The 22894-nt window shown below is 38.5% G+C and overlaps 1 protein-coding gene across 1 annotated transcript in view; it reads left to right on the forward strand.

Moving 5' to 3' along the window:
• Positions 1–22894, forward strand: part of LOC114039227 (guanylate cyclase soluble subunit beta-2-like) — a 90015-nt gene that overhangs the window by 40036 nt on the left and 27085 nt on the right. Inside the window, exons 6-11 of the mRNA XM_027856916.1 lie at positions 2336–2486; positions 4193–4205; positions 5451–5550; positions 8132–8235; positions 13294–13510; positions 18245–18565. Coding sequence (XP_027712717.1) covers positions 2336–2486; positions 4193–4205; positions 5451–5550; positions 8132–8235; positions 13294–13510; positions 18245–18565 — 906 coding nt within the window. The remainder of the gene's footprint in view (positions 1–2335; positions 2487–4192; positions 4206–5450; positions 5551–8131; positions 8236–13293; positions 13511–18244; positions 18566–22894) is intronic.

The raw sequence follows: 22894 nt of genomic DNA on the forward strand, positions 1-22894 counted from the left end.
AAACTAGGAACTACCCCTCTCCATAAACTCTTGGTAATCTAACTTCATCATCTCCCAAAGCCTTGTTAAACCATATTCCTTGGGAGATTATCTTCATCCTTGCACTTTTCTGCCTTTGCTCAGATGGTGCTCATTTCTGAAATGCTTCCTTCTGTTTCTGTTTGGTGATATCCTGGATTTTTATGAAGTACTGCTCAGGTGCCACCTCTTACCTGCCCTCATCTCTCCCATAAATAAATGTGCCCTTAAAAGTTTCCATAGTGTCAAAAGGTGAAATAACTTTTTTTTTTTTTAGGCAATTGGGGTTAAGTGATTTGCCCAGGGTCACACAGCTAGTAAGTGGCAAGCGTTTAATGTGAGGCCAGATTTGAACTGAGGTCCTCCTGACTTCAGGGTCAGTGCATTATCCACTGAGCCACCTAGCAATAACTTTTAAAACAGACATTTTGATCATTTTATCCTTGGGATAAACACCTTATTTTAATTTTTTTAAAAAAATTCTGAAATAAGATGTCAAGTGACAAAACTGTCCTAGACTCTCCAACATATGATTAATGGTTCTTTCTGCATCACAGCCTACTTTGGAGTACATTACTTCAAGTGCAAGATTTAGCCCAGATATGAATATTAGGTCTGATTCACAGCTTTAAGTCTGAAAGAAATTAGTCTACAGGAGAGTAAGAATTTTGATAAAAAAAAATATAGCCTAGGGCATCATTATTATTTTGCTGGAAAAAATTCTAAGAGGTGGCTAAAACAATAGTTACATGAATTGTTGGAGCCTCTTTGCAAAGCTGGTTTAAACTCAAGGCATTAACAAAGAATTATCCAGTAATGGAAAGCCACAGGGTCTGATACTTGATCCAATAAACCTTTGGAAATATGGTGTCAGGTCAAGACCTGAAACTAGTGACCAAGCAGATTGGAGAAGGTGTGTGTCTGCTTTTGCTTCTGTTTTCCTGGTAATGCCCTGAGTGTGAGTGTTCATCAATCTTGAGCATTTGTCTTCTTACTCTGCTGAGTCTCTTGAGGGAACAGAACACTAGGGAATGATGGAGGCTTCACTGCCTCCATGGCTATTCGTATCTGTCACATCACGGTGCTCTGAACATAGCACAAAGTCGATACACGGCCTTCGATTGACCAGTTACTCCCTCTGGTTGGTGAGGCCTGTCTGAATACTGGGCCTGTATTATGAATTCTGGAGATCCTCTGGAGAGCTGTGACTTTATTATTTCATGATTTATTTGGGGGTCAGACCTTTATCACCTCCAACCTAGACTGTTTCAGTGGCTTTTTAATGAGTCTCTCTGTCCAAAAAAGCTTTCATCTCAAATCCAGCCTCCACACAGTTGGGAAATTTATATTCCTGAAATGTTATACCTTCTTCTCCCTTCCCTTCCAAAATCTTCAGTTGCTTCTAAGATAAAGAAAAAAATAAAAAATCATCAGCCTGGCGTTTGAAGATCTCCCTGATCTGATTCCCTCCTATCTTTCCAGTGTTATTAGATATAATTTCCTTTAGGCACTGAGGTCACACAGTGGATAGAGTGCCAGGCCTAGAATTAAGAAGACTAATTCAAATTCAGCCTCAGACATTTGCTAGCTGTGTGGCCCTGGGCAAGTCATTTAACTTCTGTCTGCTTCAGCTTTCTCAACTGTAATATGAGGATAATAATAGCACCTACTTCCCAGGGTTATTATAAGAATCAAATGAGATAATATTAATAAAGCTCTCTAAAAACCTTAAAGTACTATATAAATTCTATATTATTATTATTATTATTATTATTATTGCTGTAATCTTAAGTACAGCTTAGGCACCACCTTCTACAAGCAATGTTAATTGATTCTTCCTTCTCCCCTAGCTGTTAGCACCCTCTTTCTCTTGAAATTACTTTGTATGTTTTTTGTTGTCTGGCATAGTGGACAGAGAGTCTTCCTCAGAGATAGGAAGACCTGGCATTCAAGTCTTGACTCTGCCATTTATTGGCCATGTGACCCTGAGTACCCTTGGCTTCTCAGTATTCTAGGCCATCATCTAAGACTAAGTTGCAGAGTAGATGCAAGCCTACATTGGTAGAGGGAGTTTGCACATCTGGGAGTTCCCTACTTCAATGAAATCATAGCTCATGTTGTTGTGCCTGTCCCCATTATTTATTTGAGTGCATGTAAAATTCCCTTGTAGTAAGTTCCATGTAAGGGAAGGACTGCTTCCTTCTTGTCTCTGTATCCCAATACCTCATACAGTGCCTTGGATACAGTAGGCACTTAATCAATGTTGAATTGAATTGCCATCAGCTATAACTCATGACTATATTTCCTCCTGGCCTAGGCATCATTGAAGCAGTTGCCAAAGACTTCTTCAACATGGATATGATGATGGAGATTCTCAATAAGAGTGAGGAAGAGGAGAGGACCGGAAAGAAAGAACACGTCGTGTTTCTCATTGTGCAGAAACATTATGGGCAGGAGAAAAAGACAAGGTCAAAGATGTCCCAAAGAGGCAAAAACTCCCAGCAAGACCAAGAGGTATTGAGTGGGTTCTTTAGACAATGGTGCCTTCTCATCTATGAAGAGAGTCTTCTCAGAGCTAGGCATCTTTTAGGTCTCCCTGTAACAGAATGAGTGGATTCAGTATGGTTCTAGTAGTCTTGGTTCGGATGGACAGGAAACATTCCTTTACCTGGCTGGAATGGACCTTTGACCTATTAACTTCTCAATCCAGTAAATGGCATGGTAACCTACTCTGGACCTCAAATTTATGCCCGGAGCATGCCACGTTGGCATAAGCCTACCTCGCAGGTCTCTATTATCTATTCTTCCTATCAGTTTAAGAGACTTCAGGATCAAACCAGAGGTCTAGAACCATTTCCAAAAGGATATGACTGACCACTTGAACTTTGCACTTCCTGGGCACAAATAAAAATTTGATAATTACAAGCATTCCATATTTATATAGTGAGAAGCAACACAATACAGTGGATGAGGGGGCAGGAAGGGAAGGGAGGAAGCATTTATTAGGTGCCTACTATGTGCCAAGCACTGTGCTTAGTATTTTCACAAATATTATATAATTTAATGGACAGCCAGGAGGGCCTAAAATAAAATTTCTCCCCTGAAAGATACTGGTTGTGTGACCCTGGGTAAGTCACTTAATTTCTCAGTGCCCCAGTTAAGACTATAAGTTGTAGAGTTGGTTCTAATCTGCCTTGGCAGTAGGAGTTTCCTCACCTGGGAATCATAAGTCCATTTCTCAACCCTTTTTACGTAGAGCTTTAAGGTTTACAAAACACTTTCCCAAAACCACTTCTGTGATGTAGGCAGTACAAGTAAGCTCTCAGGAGTCTAGTTTTAGAATGGACCTTAACGGTCATCCAATCCAACTCCTTGATTTTGCAGACCAGGAAAACAAGGCCCAGAGAAGTTAAATGTCTTATTTTAGGTCACAAAATAATAGTGAAATCATAGTATTAATAATATAATAATAATAATATTAATATCAATATAATAATATCTAATCATCATCATCATCTTAGTAATGAATGGCAGAGTCAGGATTTAGTCCCTAGCCTTGTGATTACATATGTAGTGGTCTTTCATCTATAATACACTGTTCCTAATAAATATTATTATCCTCATTTTACAGATAAAGAAATAATCTCGAAGAGGTGGTAGGATTTGCCTATTGTGAAAGAGTCAATATCAGAGTCAGAATCTGAACCCAACTCTCTGCATTCCAAAAATAGCTATCATCATGATAGATAGATGATGATGATGATAACCTGAAGAATGGTTACAAAGTTTCACATCTCTCATATATCATATTACCTCTCTTGCTGCATGGTATAAGACATTATCAATTTATAAGCCATCATCTGTGAGCGTGACATCTGTCTGTGGGTGTCTCTGTTGTATCAGCTCCAAGATAAATGTAATTTCCTCTTCACAGGATTTCTCTCTTGAGGAATGTAAATCCCATTTCAGTTAATCTGTATGGAGGATTTTCAAACACAGATATCATGGCTGGTCACATGTGCTTTTTACCCCATTGGTAAAAATCTTCCCCTCTGAACCTTAAATAGAGCTTTGAGAGTTAGGCATTCAATAATCATTTATTAACTAATTAATTAGGCACAGTATTATGTGCTGGGGTTCAAAAGGCAATAGTGAAACAGCCCCTGCCCTCCAGGAGCTTACAGTCTGTGGAGGGAGACAACATGTAAATATATAGGTAGCGTGACAAAATGGATTATATGTGAGCCTAGAGTAAAGAAGACCTGGTTTCAGATCCTGACTCTGATTTTTATTAGTTGTGTGTCAGTGGGCACATTGCTTAGTTTCTTGACTCTCAGTTTCTTCATCTATAAAGTGGGAATAACACGCATAATGCTTACCACACAACATTGTTACAAGGCTCAATTTTGATCATGTGCATAAAGTGCTTTATTGGTTTCTGTAACCTGTTAATGTATGTCTCATGGAATGCTATATAATACAGTGGTGTATATCTGAGGGCTATTTCCCTACTAGACTATGAAATAAATCTATAAGAGATCATGATTTATCTAAAGTTTAATTCTTACCTATCACAACAGTGTTCCCCAAACAGCACTTAACTAATGTTGGGTGAAAGAATAAATGAATGAATGGAGTATCATCTCAACCTAAGTGTACTTCTGGTGAAAGTCTTTACATGAAAACCTCCCCTTGGATTTCATTTTTTTATGAGTGATACAGTTTAAAAAAATCTGCTGGAGGAAGAATCAGAAGATATAGGTTCAATTTTCAGCTCTACCGCTTGCTGCCTGTGTGATCTTGTGCAGGGCACTCTCTTCTCCCTATTAGAATCTGACTGTCTTAAACATAGAGGCCATTTTGTTTTCTTATAGCGTATCCGTAGTGCTTAGTAAGAAGCCTGGCACATAGTGTTTTATAAATGCTCCCTCTGTCTCTCTGTGTCTCTGCCTCTCTGTCTCTATCTCTCTGTCTCTGTCTTTCTCTGTTACTATCTCTCTCCTTCTCTGTCTCTTGCTCTCTTACTCTCTCAGTCTTATCACTTAAAAAAATCAGGTGGTTGGACCAGATGAACTCTAAGTTTCTTGCAGATTTAAATTCCACAAACTACAATGGCTACTCAATCAAGGGCATCACATTAGAGATGCAGGTGGGGTTAGACTTGACTACTTTTGCCTCATGATCAGAGGCTCCATGTAAGGATTCTGGTGCCCCTGCTCTACGGTTTCCTTACACTATCTCTAAATAGGACCAGTATCCCATATTCCCTCTACTAATCAGATAGCTTGAGGTTGAATGAGATTCTATCTCTAAAGTCTTCTAAACTTACTCAACAAAGGAGCAGTGGGAATATGGAGTATCACCACATCTGAAATTACCGTATCAAATACATATGCCTCTTCTCTGTTTCCTGCTTACAGGAGGTTGAAAAGGCTTTTCAGAGAATGAAGGAGAAATATTTGTCTCTCTCTGTGTGCCCAGTGAAGAAATCCCACTGGGATATTGTGAGAAGTATTGTCATATTTGGAAAAGGTGAGTGGTTTATTTACTAACCCCCACCCACATATATCTAAGCTAGATTTGGGGCTCAGCTGGGCCTTGAAATGGCTCTTATCCTAGGGAGTGACAGCCCTGGGCAGGAAATTAAGCCGCAAAGCTCTCCCTGATTATGATATCATTGATTGACTTAGAGAGATACATATATATATATATATGTATGTGTGTGTGTGTTTGTGTGTGTGTACATACATATATATTCTCTTCCTTTTCATAAATGTATATATATATTTATATACCTACACATACACCCACAGATACAAAATCAACATGTTAATTTTATATATATATATATATTATACTTATAACTTATGTTGGTTCCTATATCTATCTATCTATCTATCTACCCATCCATCTATCTATCTATCTATCTATCTATCTATCTATCTATCTATCCATCTATCTATCTATATCATGACCCTCATTTGGGGTTTTCTTGGCAAAGATACTGGAGTAATTTGCCATTTCCTTCTCTGGATCATTTTACAATTCATCCAACCTGCCTGGACCTCAGTTTCCCTCTCTGCCATGTGGTCACTCATGTCTAGATTAACTCAAGGCCAGCTCCCCCATTCTATGATCCTCTGATCCTCCCGGTCAGGCAGTAGGAATCAATCAACAAGCATTTTTTAAAAGTACCTACTATGTGCCAGGCATGAGATGGGCATACAAAGACAGGAATAAAACATGCAAGCCTAACTTCCCTAAGAGGAGAGAGCATTTCATACCACTCCATGGGGTACACTGATGGCCATGATTATATACATTTGAGAGCAGGTCTGTACAGTCCAAATGGCTGTATTTTGAGGCTTTCAATCTGTAGCAGGCTATTCAAATGTGCAACTGACAATCCTTTGTCTAGAAGATTTTCATATCAAAAAGCCTCCATTTTGGATTGATACCCCCTGCCAAAGTAGGCTGTTGGTTAAAATTTCATGTGCTACCCAATGCTGTCAGTCTAGGAAAAAAAAGAAAGAAAGAAAGAAAACCCATGGCAAATGTCACTGAAGCTGGACTAGGCACTACAGAGACAGCTTTGAATAGCAGGAGCAGGGCCCTGTGCGATCATTATATATTCTGTCAGCATATTCAATGCTAACTCTGTTTTCATTAAGATATTCAATTAGCCAAAAAAAAAAAAAACCCAAACCTCTTCTCTGGGCAGAAACTTGGCATGGGGCAGGAGGGCTTCTCAATCCAGTAGCAAGTATTTTTTTGTTTGTTTGTTTTAATTTGGAAAAAGATTCGCCCTGGCCATCTGGAGACTCTGAAAGAGCTTACACTAAGAAGCGAATTTAAGGGAGCTTAAGCATAGACATAGGAGCAGAATTTTGTATCCAATTATGGGTCTCCCATTTAAGGAACAGTATGCTCACATTCCTTATGCAGACAGGACAAGGAGGGAACTGGAAGCTATATCCTACATGGATTGGTCAAAGGGCACTGCAGATGTTTAGCCTGAAGAGAAGACTTAGTAGGGAGAGTGGACATGATCAGTGTTTCCAAGTGGCGGAAATGCTGCTATATGGAGGAACAATTAGACTTGTTTTGTCATGGGAGGGGGCAAAAATGGAAACAATGGGAAGGAGAAGAAGAAGAAGGAGGAGGAGGAGGAGGAGGAGGAGGAGAAGGAGAAGAAGGAGAAGGATAAAAAGGAGAAGATGAAAGGAGGAGGAGGAAAAGAAGAAGAAGAACAACATTTATTAGGGGCAGCTAGGTTATGCAGTGGATGGAGCACTGGGCTTGGAGTGAAGAAGACATAAGGTCAAATCCAGTCTCAGATACTTACTAACTATATGACCTTGGGCAAGTCAACCTGTCTGCCTCAGTTTCTTCAACTGTAAAATGGGGATAATAATAGAACATACATCCTAGGGATATTGTGAGGATCAAATGAGATAATATTTGTAAAGCACTTAGCGCAGTGCCTGGCATGTAGTAAGCAATATATAAATGCTAGCTATTATATTATTGAGGATTTATTATATACCAGGCACTGGGCTAAACATCTTACAGTTATTATCTCAATTGATCCTCATAACAGCCCTGGGAAGTAGGTGCTATTATTACCCTCATTTTACAAATGAAGAAACTGAGGCAGGCAGAGGTTAAGTGACTTGCCCACGATCACACAGCTAGTCATGGTCTGAGGTCAGATTTTAACTCAGATCTTCCAGGCAGTGCACTACCCAGCTGCCTGTGCTGAAAGACAGATTTCAACTCAACCTAAGGAAAAAAATCCCTAAGGATTAGAGGCTGTTCAAAGTGTATTGGGCTGCCTTGGGAGGCCATGGGTTCTCCACCATGGGAAATTTTCAATCAGAGGTTGAATGACTTATTATACCCATTACAGATGTTAAAGAAAGCAGTGAGGATTTGGTTAGGGGTTGTGGATTAGGTGACCTCCAAAATGAGTGACCCCTTCCAAAATGAGATTCTATAGTGCTCCTGAACCCCCCCATCCAAATAACGTTTCAATCTTTACTCTCTTAAAAAAAAAAAAGAGGTGGTGGAGGTTTAACAGGGAAACCTGGGACTTGTTTTCCTTCTCCTACAGGGAACCTACAGAATCTTTTTGAGCCAGTGTATCCAGAAAGACTTTGGATTGAAGAGAAGACTTTCTGCAATGCTTTTCCTTTCCACATTGTCTTTGATGCTACAGTAAGAGAAACCCCCTTTTTTTAACCTTCTTCTGGATTGTTACTGGTGATGTGAGAGTGAAAGGCTCACTTTATGAAAAGTGGCACTTATAATAATTTTAAAATAATATTGTTAATAACTATGATCAAATTTTAATAATTTAATAATAATTAAGTGGCCCTTTTCATAAAGCAAAGCTAACTCTTAATGAGGGATATTAGCTTAGCTAAAACTTGTACGACTTGTATGTTCAGCCTTACCTAAATTAGGTAATACTACAGTACCTCAGTTTTTCCACAGATAGAAAGTAGAGGAAGAGGAGGAGGGGAGGGAAAAAGGCAGAGGGAGAGGAGAAGGGGGAAGGGAAGGGGGAGAAGGGGCAGTCTCTTGAAAGCTAACCTTAGGAGTAAGAAAGTACAGGTTCAAGTTCCATCTCTGAGACACCCTGGCTTATGTGGTCCTGGGAAAACTATCTAATCTTTCAATATCTCAGGCAATGCTCCAGAGGGCCAGCAGGGTCTACAAAACTCTCAAGTGAGGCCAGGAGCCAGATTAAAATGTAATCAGGAAATGTTTAACGAATAAAAATACAATACAGCATAGATAATGTTAATTTGTGGTTTTCTAAGTCAAGTTTTGTTTCTATTTGAGTTTGACACCATTCCGAGATAAATTACAGCATGGATGTGGATCTGCCTTGATAGAGGAAGCTTCTTCACTAGGAATTCCCAGTACCCATAAAATCACAGGTCTCATTCAAAACAAAAATTCTTTTTATTTTTTTAAACAATTTTCAAATTTTTGAAAAATTTTTGTCTAATGCAATTGGAAATTCCTTTTCTTGTGAGATACTCCCTGTGTACCGGAGCTTCTCCTTGAACTTGGCAGCAGCCTTTTTCAAGGGTAGGATCACCAGATCCTTGTGCTCCTGGGCTAATGAACAGGAATCGCAGAGGATTCTCTGGTCTTCCTCACAGAAGAGCTTCTTCTTTTCCCCATGTTGATTACAGGTGGTCAGACCTACGATGGTCTGCAGTAAATGAGGTCTGAGCATTTTGGCAGTGACGGACAGATTCTGCAGGTTCCTTGTGGTCACCAGATCACCGCTGTATTTGATGACTCCTCTGCATTTTGGGCAGGTTAATGTTTTATGGGCTCCCTCCCTGTACTGGATAGGACACCCTGTGTAAAAACTATGGCCACAATTGACAGTCACTGGGTCAGTGAAGTAGCCCAGGTAGATGGAACAAGTGAGATCTGCCTTGAGTTTTTCAGTTAAATCTTTGGCACCCATGTCCCTATGCTTTTGATCCCTTCTTTTTCAGATACTCCTCTCAGGATACAGGCAGCATCTTTCTTCATCTGTCCTTTACACTTAATTTGGGCATTTATAATAGTCAAAATAACTTATTTGCACAAAGTCATTTTTTTTTTTTTGGTGAGGCAATTGGAGTTATGTGACTTGCCCAGAGTCACATAGCTAGTGAGAGTTATGTGTTTGAGGTCATATTTGAACTCAGGTTCTCCTGACTCCAGGGCCAGGGCTCCATCCACTACGCCACCTAGCTGCCCCTACTCAAAGTCATTCTTAAAATAATATTGCTGTTACTTTGTACAATGTTCTCTTGGTTCTGCTCATTTCGCTCTTCATTATTTCATGCAAGTCTTTCCATGTTTTTCTAAGACCATTGAGCTCATCATTTCTTATAGCATAGTAGTATTCTATCACAATCACATACCCCAACTTGTTCAGCTATTCCCCAATTAATGGATATTCCTGCAATTTCCAGTTCTTTGCCACTACAAAGAGAGCTGCTATAAACATTTTAGAACATAGGTTCTTCTTTTTTTACCTAATCATTTTTGGAAATAGACCTAGTAGTGGTATTGCTGGGTCAAAGGGTATAGGTAGTTTAATAACTCTTTGGGTGTAATTCTCGATTGCGCTCCAAAATGGTTGGATCAGTTCACAATTCCACCAACAATGAATTAGTGCCCCAATTTTTCCACATCCCCTCCAACATTTGTCACTTTCTCCTCCTATCATTTTAGCCAATCTGGTAAGTGTAAAATTATATCTCAAGGTTGTTGTAATTTGCATTTCTCTAATCAACAATGATTTAGAGCATTTTTTCATATGACTGTAAATTGTTTTGATTTCTTCATTGGAAAACTACCTGTTCATATCCTTTGACCATTTATCAATTGGAGAATGACTTGTATTCTTACAGATTTAACTAAGTTCTTTATATATTTTTGATATAAGACCATTATCTGATATATTCTCTATACATATTTCCCCAATTTTCTGCTTTTCTTCTGATCTTGCCTACATTTGTTTCATTTTTACAAAAACTTTTTAATTTAATGTAATAAAAATTATCCATTTTACACCTAACTTTGCTTTCTGTTTCTTGTTTATTTGTAAATTGTTTGCCTATCCATAGGTCTGATAAATAACATGTTCCGTGTTCTTCTAATTTTCTTATATCTCTCTTTGTATCTTGGTCAAGTATCCATTTTGACCTTATCTTGGTATATGGTGTAAGATATTGGTCTAGGCCCAGTTTCTGCCATATTGCTTTTCAGTTTTCCCAACAATTTTTACCAAATAATGAATTCTCATCCCAAAATCTTAAGTCTTTACACTTGTCAAATACAAGGTTATTATGTTTATTTGCTGCTATACATTGTATGTTTACTTTCTTTCATTGATCTACCTTTCTATTTCTTAGCTAGTACCAGTCAGTTTTGATAATTACGGCTTTATAATACAGTTTAAGATCTGATACTGCTAAACTTCGTTCCTTTACATTTTTTTCATTATTTCCTTTGATATCCTTGACTTTTTGTTCTTCCAAATGAATTTCTTTTTTTTTCCTAATTCAGTAAAATAATTTTTTGGTAATTTAATTAGGTAAAATTGTCATTTTATTATATTGGCCCTGCCTACCCATAAACAATTAATGTTTCTCCAATTATTTAAATCTGATTTTATTTGTACAAAAAAATTTTTTTTTATAGTTTTCTTCATGTAGTTCCTGGGTTTGTTTTGACCGGTGTACTCCCAGGTATTTTATACTGTCTAGAGTTATTTTAAATGGGGTATCTTTTACTATCTCTTCTTCAAGAGTTTCATTTGTGATATACAGGAATGCTGATGATTTATGTGGATTTACTTTGTATCTTGCTACTTTGCTGAAGTTATTAATTGTTTCAACCAACTTTTTAGTTGAGTCTTTGGAATTTTCTGAGTATGTCATCATATCATGGGCAAAAAGAGATAGTTTTATTACCGCATTCCCTATTCTTATTCCTCCTATTTCTTTTTCTTCTCTTATTGCTACGATTTCCAATACAATATTGAATAATGTTAGTGATAATGATCATCCTTGTTTCACACTTGATCTCACTGGGGAGGCTTCTAGTTTATCCTCATTACAAATAATTACAAAATTTTTTTAAATGAAAATTACAAAATTTTTTTAAGTGAAAAAAAAACAAATGCCAATCCCCCATAATTGTGGTGAAGCACCAGAATTCTGTGAGGATTCTGAAGTTTCATCTCTGTTAGATTCCTTGAATGAAATACATGAACATGGAATGACATTTGTTTCTGAAGAGATTCATTCACCTACCTCTCAGGGTTGTTATAAGGATAAAATGAGATAATATCTGTAAAGCGTTTTGTCAACCTTCATGCGAGCTATTATTAAATACTCAGAGATCAGTTACAAAGTTACAGATATCAACTTTGTTCCTACTAAAGCTTCAATTTAACCAAGTGCCTACCCATTCAAAAACTTTCAATAACTAATTATTGCCTTAGGATAAAATGCAAGCTCCTCACTCTTGCAATTAAGGCCCCCAACAACCTGGGTCTTACGTACAGTTGCAATCTTATTTCACCTTTCTGCCCTTCATATGTTCTAATTGCTAGCTCCGTGACTTCTAGCTATTTCCTACATTTGACATTGGATCTGCTGCCTCCGTACTTTCATAAGCCATCCCTCTACACCTGCAAAGGTCTTCTTCCTCATCTCCGTCAGACTCTTCATCTTCCTTCAGAGCTAAACTCTATCTCCTCCATAACGTTTTTCCTATTGCACCGCGTTGCTACAGTTCTATCCCTCCACAAATTATCTTGTATCCCTGGGCATATAATACCTCCTCAGTAAAATGAATGAAAGAAACATTTTAGAATCCATTTACTTTACACACAGACTAGGAATGGTCTAGGCAAGGAGAGAAGTTAATGCACTTACTATATGGCAAGGACTGGGCAGTGCTGAAAATACAAAATACAAAATCATGTATGTAAGTACCAACTAAAATACAAAAAATACAAATACGAAAGCAAAGACAGTTCCAGGCCTCAAAGAACTTCCATTCTAATTAGGAAACATGTAAGCACCCTGCATGTAAATGTCCTTGATGAATCCTTGGCTGGACTTTCACCTTCCCATGGAGAAATTAGTGTCCAGTCTTGCTCTGTTGTAAACCCACTGCATGAACTATGGAATTTATGCAGGAGTGACAATTTCGCTGCCTGAAAGAACAGGGAGGCAAGTATGGTACAAGAGAAAGAACACCTGCTCTTGACTCAGAGTGGCTGTATCCAGATCCTTTATTCTCTGTGTGACCTTAGGCAACATATTTAATCTCCCTGGGACTCAGTTTCCTTAGCTGGAGGTGGAGACTAGACTAAATGACCTCCACAGTCCCTTTCAGCTTGATATCTATGATCTTATTCTGGACCTCTGGAAGGGATGCTGTATGTGCCCAGCACAATTGGATGGGGAGAATTGGGCTTAAGTAATTATTTTTACCCCAACTATGCTTTACTGATCTTTTTTTCCCTTTCCTGTCTCTTTTTCTTTCTTTCAAAGTTTTTATTATTTGCAGATTTAAAAAAAAGGATCTTTATTGCTTTCACAAGGATTCTTTTTTTATTTGATGCTTTTTATCTTTGGGAAACTGAGTTACAAAGCCTAATTAAAATATTATTTCTAAGAAAGAGCTTCGACTTCAAATTAACTTTCTGACTCATTAGCCTTTATATTTGTCCTTTGTGAGTAGCTAAGGGTCAAGCAAGCTGGAGTAAACATTCAAAAGTATGTCCCAGGACTCCAAACCCAGGATATTCGGGTTGATGACTATTTCACCATCATCCATCCCCAAGTCACCTTCAACATTCTCAGCATCTGCAAGTTTATCAATAGTCAATTTGTCTTGAAAACTCGAAGAGAAATGATGCCAGAAATATGGAAAAAACAGCCTGCACTTAAACTCAGAGGTATTGAGTTACTACCATTCCTTTCTGTATGTCTATCTGAGGAGTATTGATCACTGTCTGAGGAGATTGATCAGAGAGGAAGAGACAGAATTTTCTCATTATATGTTGGATAAAAGCGGGATGTGGACTCACACTGAAAGTGGCTTTTTTCTGGATCACCCAATTAAACCTAGCTGTTAAGCACTAACTTCTCTCCTTGCTTAGACCATTCCTAGTCTATGTGTAAAGTAAGTGGATTCTAAACTTCTGCATTCTAATAGATCTATACAGAGATTATTATTTTGATTGTTACTGGTCTTCAGAATGAACACTCTGCAACTGGTATATAGCAGATGCTTCTGCTATTCTACAGTTCATAGGTCACGAACTTTGAATTTGTTTTTCTAACGGTGGTAGAGGTTCAGACTGCTTCAGTCACACTGTCTTTTCTGTTTTCCCCTATGGTACATATTGGTGAGTGTGGAATTAAGGATTCAGTCTGTGACTAAGGAGCAGGGTGTAGACCAATTAGTTCCACTTTATTGTATGACCATAGACTGATCTGCTCATGGTCAAATGCACTGCAAATACAGACCACTGGTCACATACGAGATGAGGTTAAACATGGTAAATGAATGAACATAAGTCTATCAATCCATAGTTATTGATTGTAACATGTATGGAAAAATTTGAAAGTAGCACAGGGCTTTGAGATAGAAGAATTGTTTCTTCTAGCTATGTTACCATGATTTCTGTGCCTTAGTTTCCACACCTATAAAATGGGGGTACTAATACTTATACTATCAACCACTCAAGGCTGTTGTGATAAATATATTTAGCACATTGGAAAGTATTGCATAAATATAAGCTATTATTATAATTCATTATTGGGTGCTTTCTCTCTCATCCTCATCTACTTCAAACCTACCCTCACAATGTCCCACTCAATATCTGCCTGCTTCTTCCACTACGTCCTCTGGAACTCTTATTCTATATTTTATTAATCAACATCCTTTAATTTGGGACCTTCATATCTTCTGACTCTCACTGAGACCTGGCTCCTCAGTGATGACACTGAATCCTTGGACATCCCTTCTAGCACCATTAGCCAATAAACCATTCAGTCATTCAGTCAGTCAATTAGTCTTTATTAAACATTTACTATGTGTCAGACATCATGCTAAATGCTTCAGGTGCAAAGAAAGGCAAAAATGCAGTCTCTGCCCTTAAGGAGCTCTTATTTTTATGCTGGAGAAAATATGCAAGTAACTACGAATATACAAGATATATACTATATAAAAGCAAGAACCACAAATTTCAAAGGGAAGGCACTAGCAATGGATGGACTGGAAAAAAGTCCTTTTGCAGAAGGTAGAATCTGAGCTAAGTTGGGAGGCCAGGAAAGATAGGGATAGAGGAGAGGGGAAAAGCATTGGGTATAGCTAATTCAAAGTCATGTGGTTGAGAGAGATGGAGTGTTATGTGTGAGGAATAAAAAGGCAGTTGTTGCTGGATTATACTGTTTTTGGAAGTGAGTAAAGTATAAGAAGATAGGAAAGAGTCAATTTTTTTTTAAGTTTTTAGGCAATTGGGGTTAAGTGTCTTGTCCATGGTCATGCAGCTAGTGGCAAGTGTTTGGTACGAGACTGGATTTGAACTCAGATCCTCATGACTTCAGGGCCGGTGCTCTATCCACTGTGCCACCTAGCTGCCTCTAGGAAAGACTCAATTTGGGAAAGGCTATGAAAGCCAAACAAGTATTTTACATTTGATTCTGGATGTAATAAGGAGCTACTAGAGTTTATTGAGTGGGTGGGGGGAGGTGATGTGACATGGTCAGACCTGTGTCTTTGAAAAATCATTTCTGTGTGGAGAATGGATTGCAGTGGGGAGAGACTTGAGACAGAGGGAAACCAACTGGAAGGCTATTATAAGAGTCCAGGTGTGAGGTCAGAAGGACCTGTACCAGGGTGGTAATTTTGTGACTGGAGAGAAATGGCCATATACAACAGAATTTGTGAGAGTAGAATGACATGGCTTGACAACACATTAGATATGTAGGGTGAGTGAGAATGGGCAGTCAAGGATGATATTGAGGTTGTGAACTGGGAGAATGGTGGTGCCTTTAACAATAACAGGAAAGTCTAAAAGAGAGGAGAGTCTTAAGAAAAAGATGATAGTTCTGTTTTGGACCTATTTAACTTGCTATGTCTATGGGGCATTTAGTTTAAGATGTCTAAGGGGCACTTAGAGATGTGTGACTATAGCTCTGGAGAGAAGCTAGGGCTGGATATGTTGATATGGAAATCAATAGGAGCAAAGAAGGCAGACAGTGGGAGTAGTCCAAGGCACAATTAGCAACAGAGCAAGGGAATTGAATTTAGAGAGTAATGTAGAATTGAACTGATTCACCCTGTGGGAGGTGAATTCCCCAAGGAGAGGAATAGAGGAGAGTATAGCCCACACAGGAGTTACCATCTGGGAAAGAAATTAAGAGGTAAAGGCATTGGAGCCCATAACAAGGATAAAGAACTAGGGTAGGAGTTTTATGACTTAAGGAAAGACAAACATGTTAAAAGACTGTGACCACATGAAGGACTTGTGCCCATGGCTTCCAAATAATCTTCTGAGAGGATCCAAGAGAATGAGGGACCAAGCTCTATATTTTCTGGAGGTTTTTCAGGAGGTCTGCAATTTTAGTCTTAAAGAATTTGGGTACATGGAGTAGAGTATGCCAGGAAAGAACAACATAAATGGAGTCACAGGCATGCTAAAAGAGACCTTATAGATAATTTAGTTCAAACCCTTCGTTTTACAAATAACAAAACTAAGGACTAGAGAGGGAAAGTGACTTGCCCAAGAATTGGCAAATAATAAGTAAAACCAGTATGCAAACTCAGATTTTCTGGTGTCAGATTTAGTGCTCTTTCCACATCATACTGCCTCTTTGTAACAGGTGAGAGCTATCAAAATGTTTTCATAATACGGTGGAGCATTGACTAGAGGAATAGTGGAAATAAGATGAGAAAGGCAGTGTGAGTGAGGATAAATTATAGAGGCCCTTGAAAACCAGGAAAAGGAATTTTAGATTTAATAAAGGCAGACAATAGGGAGTATAGTAGGCTCCCAATTAGATTGTAAGTTCTTTTGCCTCTTTTTGTATCTCTAGCTTTAGTCTAGTGCTAAGCTACAGTGCTTCATAGTAGGTACTTACTGACTGATTGGGTTGATCAGGTCAAGTTGGTAACTAGAGACAAGAATGAAGTAAAATATTCGTTAGTCCAGCTAATTATCAACAAAAGTTACTTAGCAGGGAGAAAGACATTCAGAACAGGGAAAGGATACTCAATTAAGGATAGAACATCAATTCAATCACACAGAACTCCTTATCTCTGTGTTGCCCATGGTGGCCTGCTGGTCAACCGTCAGGGTGCTGCTGAGGCTTCTCATGGCTTTTTGTATTTAGGTGAATAGGAAGCCACATGAACAAGTTTAACCTTAATCCCCTGAGTCAACAAAGACTCAAGAACAGTCTGAGGAAAAAAATCAGCCGATACAACATGGTAGGAGATGCTGATAGATATTTCCGCTTTGAGCAAAGCAGAGAAATGTCTTAGCGAAAATGGTATTTAAGTAAGATTAGTTGAAAAGCCAAATGTATTATTTGCATCAGGAAATACTGGGGTCAGAGAGGCTGGCTTTAGAGTTGTTGTACAAATTCATATGAGAGATAATGCAGGTCTGGACCAGCCACTGGAAATGCAAAGGAAGAGACAGTTATGAGAGATGTTTTGAAGGAAGAAGTGAAAATACTTGGTGATTGACTGGATATCAGAGGTAAAGGAGAAGTTAAAAATTATTCCAAAGTATTAAGCCTGGGTGAGTAGAAGACTTATTATGTTTTAGCAGAGAAAATAGAGTATGGAGAGGGAAGATAATGTTTTATTTGAATGTATGGAGTATGATATTTAGCAGAACATGTAAGTGGAAATACCCAGTAGATAGAAATATGGACTCGAGTTCAAGTGACAGTGAAGAAGAAAACCAAAATACAATATAAAATATAAATTGAATGTAACCATTTAGTATGGAAGCAAACAGACCTACACACTTTAATCATTTCCAAAGGATTCATTGAATTACTAAAGCAGGGTGGTGCAATGGAATAACATTAGACTTGGGGTCAAAGGACTTGGGTTCAAATCTCAGTTCTGACATTTGTGATCTTAGGCCAGTAATTAAACTGCTTTGGGTCAATTTTCTCACCTGTATAATGAGGGGATTGGACTTCATGGCTCCTTGGTCCACTTTTACCTTTAAATTTATTATCCTACAATGTTCATAATCATTGCCAGGATTTAGAAGTCAAAAGGAACCTTACAGATCTCCTGGTCCAACCTTTTTACTTTTACAGATGGAAAAATTGAGTGCTAGAAAAGTGAAGTGAATTACCTGAGATCTCATCCATGCAAGAGTGGAGATCTGAACCCTGGTCCTATTACACCCAATATATTTTTTCCTCTATGTCATGCTTCCTCTCATCTCTTGACAATCTTGTCATTAAGGAAAGTTTAAATTATGCTCAAGATCCTTCATTTAATAAATTGGGGAAGTAAATGTTATATTTTATAATTATTTCTATAAAATACTTAAAAGGGTCAGTTGCCTGGAAAGCTCACCTCTGTGGTACTCCTCATCTCCCAACAGTAGTGGGCATTTAGTACATTATTGCTTCTTTCTGTTCTGTTTTCAAAGGGCAGATGATCTGGATGGAGTCCCTGCAATGCATGATATATCTTTGCTCCCCCAAACTCCGAAGCCTCCAAGAGTTAGAGGAGTGGAACATGCACATCTCTGACATTGCCAGACATGATACCACCAGGGATCTTATACTCCTGAACCAGCAGAGATTGGCCGAAATCGAATTGTCTAACCAGCTGGAGAGAAAGAAGGAAGAGCTCCGGATTCTCTCCAAACATTTAGCTATAGAAAAGAAGAAAACGGAAACATTGTTGTACGCAATGCTTCCTGAGCATATAGCAAACCAGCTGAAAGAAGGCAAAAAGGTAGCAGCAGGTACTGAATTTGATTCATCTCATGCAGGAACTTGGGGTTAGAATTGGAAGCTTACTCTATCACTGACTGGCCATGAGTGGCACCATATTGATGTTTCAGTTTCCTTCTTTGTTGAATAGAAGATGACATAATAGCTCCAAATTTAACTCAGAGAGTCTTTCTGGGTGAACAAGTTATTCCTGGATGGTGAAGGCCTTTGGTATTTGTCACAATCTCACTTTTAACCTTCAAGTATTTATTTCCCTTGGAAATAACTGCAATGAGGGTACTACCACCAAGTGAGCACAGTGCTTTATTTATGGCCTCATGACTCAAGCATTCAGATTTCAACGTGAGTAACTATGAGAAAGGAATTAGGATGATTGCCCAGTCTTTTCTCTTTTTTTCCCTCCAGTCATGGGCCTCCTTATTAAAATAGCTGAATAAGATTAATATTGTGATAGGATTTTAAGCTGAAGGGGATTTTAAAGATCATCTAGTTCAATCTTCTCGTTTTACAAATGGGGAAACCAAGGTCCAGAGTGTACCTGAACTCATGGAGGTAGGGACGACAACATTCAGAATTTAAATCCAGATCTTTTGTCTCCATATTCCCTGTTCTTTACATTGTACCACACTGCCTCTCATATCACTAAACTACAAACACAGAGTATTCAAAATGATACTTTAACAGAATAAGTTTTACTGAAGTAAATTACAAGGTAGAGTCTTTTCTCACTAAACTTTTATTCTTTTCAAGACAATGTTTCCTAGTGGAAACAACTTTGAATTTGGATCTAGAGGACCTGGGTTTTGAATCCTGGCTGTGCCACTAAATTCTTCATGACCATGGGTAGGTCATTTAACTTCTCTGGGCTTCAGTTTCCTCACCTGTAAATTGAAGAGATCAGATTAGATAAAACTCTAGAGTTTGTTCCAATTTATAACTATGATTCTTAAGGAAACTTTTCCATTTTTATCTCTCCTCACCTACTTAATTTGATGTCAAAATCCTATGTGATTACTCTAGTTTTGCTCCAGTCAACAAATTAATTAAATATTAATTGAGCATAAACCATTCATTCATTCATTTAACAAACATTCATTAAATTCATTAAATCTCCAGTGTATGCAAGGATTCACAAAGGTAAGACACAATCCCTGCCCTCTCTGATTGTATGTTACCTTTATAATGTAAATATAATGTATGTAATTGTGTCCTACCTTTATAATGTTTGTAATGTATTTGCAAGGCATTTTGCTAAATACTGTGCAAGATAAGGAAATATTCAGACCTGGTCCCTGACCTTAAGGAGTCCATAATCTCATTTACAATCACTAGGAGTTAAAGCTTTCATAGCTATATTTACTTTCCAAGAGGCACTATATATTAGCCCTTCACTCCTTAAGGCAGTAAAGAGAGATCTTCAGGGGAGAAAGCAAGAAACTACCTCTATTTTCAGGCATTTGTCTCTCAGAACTTCCTTTTATTTCCATGTGGTAGGCAGACAGGCAAGCAACAAGCATTTATTAAGCATTTACTGTGCACCAGGCACCGTGCTAAGTAGAGGGGGACAAGGGAGGAAAGAAGATACAAATACAAACTAAAGGAAAAACAATTCCAATCCTCAGAAAGCTTACATTCTAAGGGAATTACATTGCATTCTGGGAAAGACAACACAAGGGGGAGCTGAAAATTGGAAGGGGGAGTGGAGAGAAGCCATCTTCAGAGCATGGTGGTGAAGTGTGAAGAATCAGCAGACAGGCTGGTCCATAAAATCGAGACCCTAAAAGGAAGTCACTACTGGGAGAAGGAAGATGGCACAGTAGAAGGATATTCTAGGGTGAAAAAGCCCCCCAAATTGAGGAAACTTCTAGAGGGAGAAGGGAGCTCAGACCTGATGGCAAAATCCAGAAACTGAGAAGTACATCCTGCTAGCCAGAAGCAGAAACAGAAGAAGGGAGATTAAAGTCACAAAGTATCTCTAAGGGTGAGCTCCATTACTGTGTTGCCATGGTCTATGACTGAAAGGCACTCCCCTCTCATCTTTGCTTTTCCGATGAGGTATCCTTTAAGTGCTATTCAGTCAGGTTCCCCATCTTCCATGAAGCTTACCCTGATTCACCAGTTGTTATTGCTCTCTCTCTCCTCAATTTCCCTTGTATTTAATTAATGAATGCATAACGATCAGCCCTAAATCTGTGATCCTGTGTTGTATCCTATCGTTAGACTGTGAGCTTTCTGGGAGAATGGATTGTTTGTTTTGGGAGACATAAAAAGACATAAACAAAAGATCTCTGCCTTCAGGGAGTTTACAGTCTAATGGAGAGGTATAATAACATAAGGTCATCAATTTAGAGTTGGGCATTATAAAAATAAATATACTATGAGGAAATTGAATAATAATAATAATGTAATACAAGGTATTTGACATCTGCTGAATTGAACTGAATCAGAAGTGTTCATGGTAGTGTAACCCAAGTCCTAAAGCTCATTGGTATGAGACTCTTTCCTCATTGGTGGAGATCAATACCCCATGCCTACATGGCATAGCATAGAGTTGGAGAGAAGAGAGAGAAGAATCTCTTCAGTCTTGGCTGTTTCTTTAAGTCTCAGCCTCTTCAGGCTCTACCATCCCTTTGATTACTTCTGGCCTCCAGCTTTGAGAGATGAATGATGTTAATCCTTGATTAACCCAACTTCAGATTGCTGAAAAGAGAATAAGACTCTAGGAAGAAAATGACCTAAGAGGAGCTGGCAGTCTCCTCTCATGTCATTTTCTTCCTAGAGTCTTACCTCGAACCTGAAAATTGTATCCTTTAACTAACAATATTTAAGGGATCAGATAGATATATTTGTATGCCCCCTCTCAGCTTCTTTTTCTGTAAAAAAGAAGGGTTGGAGTATAGATGACCTCTGAGGATAGCCTCCCTTCCTACCGTAGATTTATGACTCTATTAACTCTTATCACTTGCCCCTCACAGTTACAAAAATCTCAAATTAGAAAAGAAATGTTTCTAAAAAGGCCAGTAGCTTTTCTAAAACAAACCATTAAAAAACCCCAATATTTACATAGAAAACTGGGTTTTTAGGTCAATATTTAAGGTGGTTCTCTCAGAGGTTCATTCTCTTTCAGGCCCTGGGAGACATTGAGTTGAGACCTTTGGAGAGATGTGAGAGGCAGTGGACAGAGAGCCAGACTCAGGGCCAGGAAGACCTGCCTCCAAGTGCCACTTGATATATGGGCTATGTAACCCTGGGCAAGTCCCTCAAATTCTCTGTGCTCTAGTGTCTAAACAACTCTCTAAGACTATAAGTTGCATTGGTAGAGAGAGTTTCCTTCTCTAGTTCGCTATATTGATGAAATCACAGGTCTGTTTCCTACTGCATCTTTGAAGGGAATGATCAATAGAAATCTAATAAACAAATATATAGAGAATTAATAAACATATCTGGACATTAAATAGTACCTTCCTGACTTGAAAGGGTCAAAGACTATACTATACACATAAGAGTTTGTTAATGTCAGCTCAATAAGGGAAAACTTTTGGGAACAATGGTATTGACAAGTAAAACATGCAGTAATATTTCTGTGGCTGCTGATGTATTCCACTGACATAGTTAGCTGTTAGAAACTTTATTATTAGAGGTACTTTTAACATAATGGGCACAGGGATATATTAATACTTAGAGATTCTTTTCTCAATGCTCTTGAAAGTACTTCCTTTCTTTCTGCCCTTTGGGCAAAGCAGGCAGAGGCTACATGACCCTACAACCTGTTTGGGGAGCCATCCTGCATTCTTAGCATGATCCTCTGTTTCAAAATATGGCCTGTGCTGCACTATCCTTGTCCCCAGGTGACTGGAGTATGTGACCCTCTGGAGAGCAGCTCTCCCTTCAGCCAAGCCTAAGCACTGTCCCACACACCTAAGTCATCACCAGTGTCGCCATTACTACTTCTTCATTTGCTTCCTCCTTCTTCTTCCCTTCCCCACACTCTTCTACTTTCAGCTCCTTTTTTCCTCCTAGGCAGCTATGTGGTACAGAGAAAAGAGTGCTAGGCCTGGAATTAAGAAGACCTGAGTTTAAATCTAACCTCAGATACTTATTAGCTATTAGTCACATTAGCTATGTGACCCTGGGCAAATCACTTAACCTGTTTCCCCCAGTTTCCTCAACCATAAAATGGGGATAACAATAGCACTTATCTCCTGTGGTTGAAGTAATGAGATAATATTTGTAAAGTGCTTGGCACAGTGCCTGGCACACAGTAGGCACTTAATAAATGCCTGTTTCTTCCTCTTCATCATTTTCTTCTTCCTCATTCTCCTTCTACTCTCCTCTGCCCT

Source organism: Vombatus ursinus, unplaced genomic scaffold (assembly GCF_900497805.2).
Source record: "Vombatus ursinus unplaced genomic scaffold, bare-nosed wombat genome assembly UNPS02011700.1, whole genome shotgun sequence".
Taxonomy (NCBI): Eukaryota; Metazoa; Chordata; class Mammalia; order Diprotodontia; family Vombatidae; genus Vombatus; species Vombatus ursinus.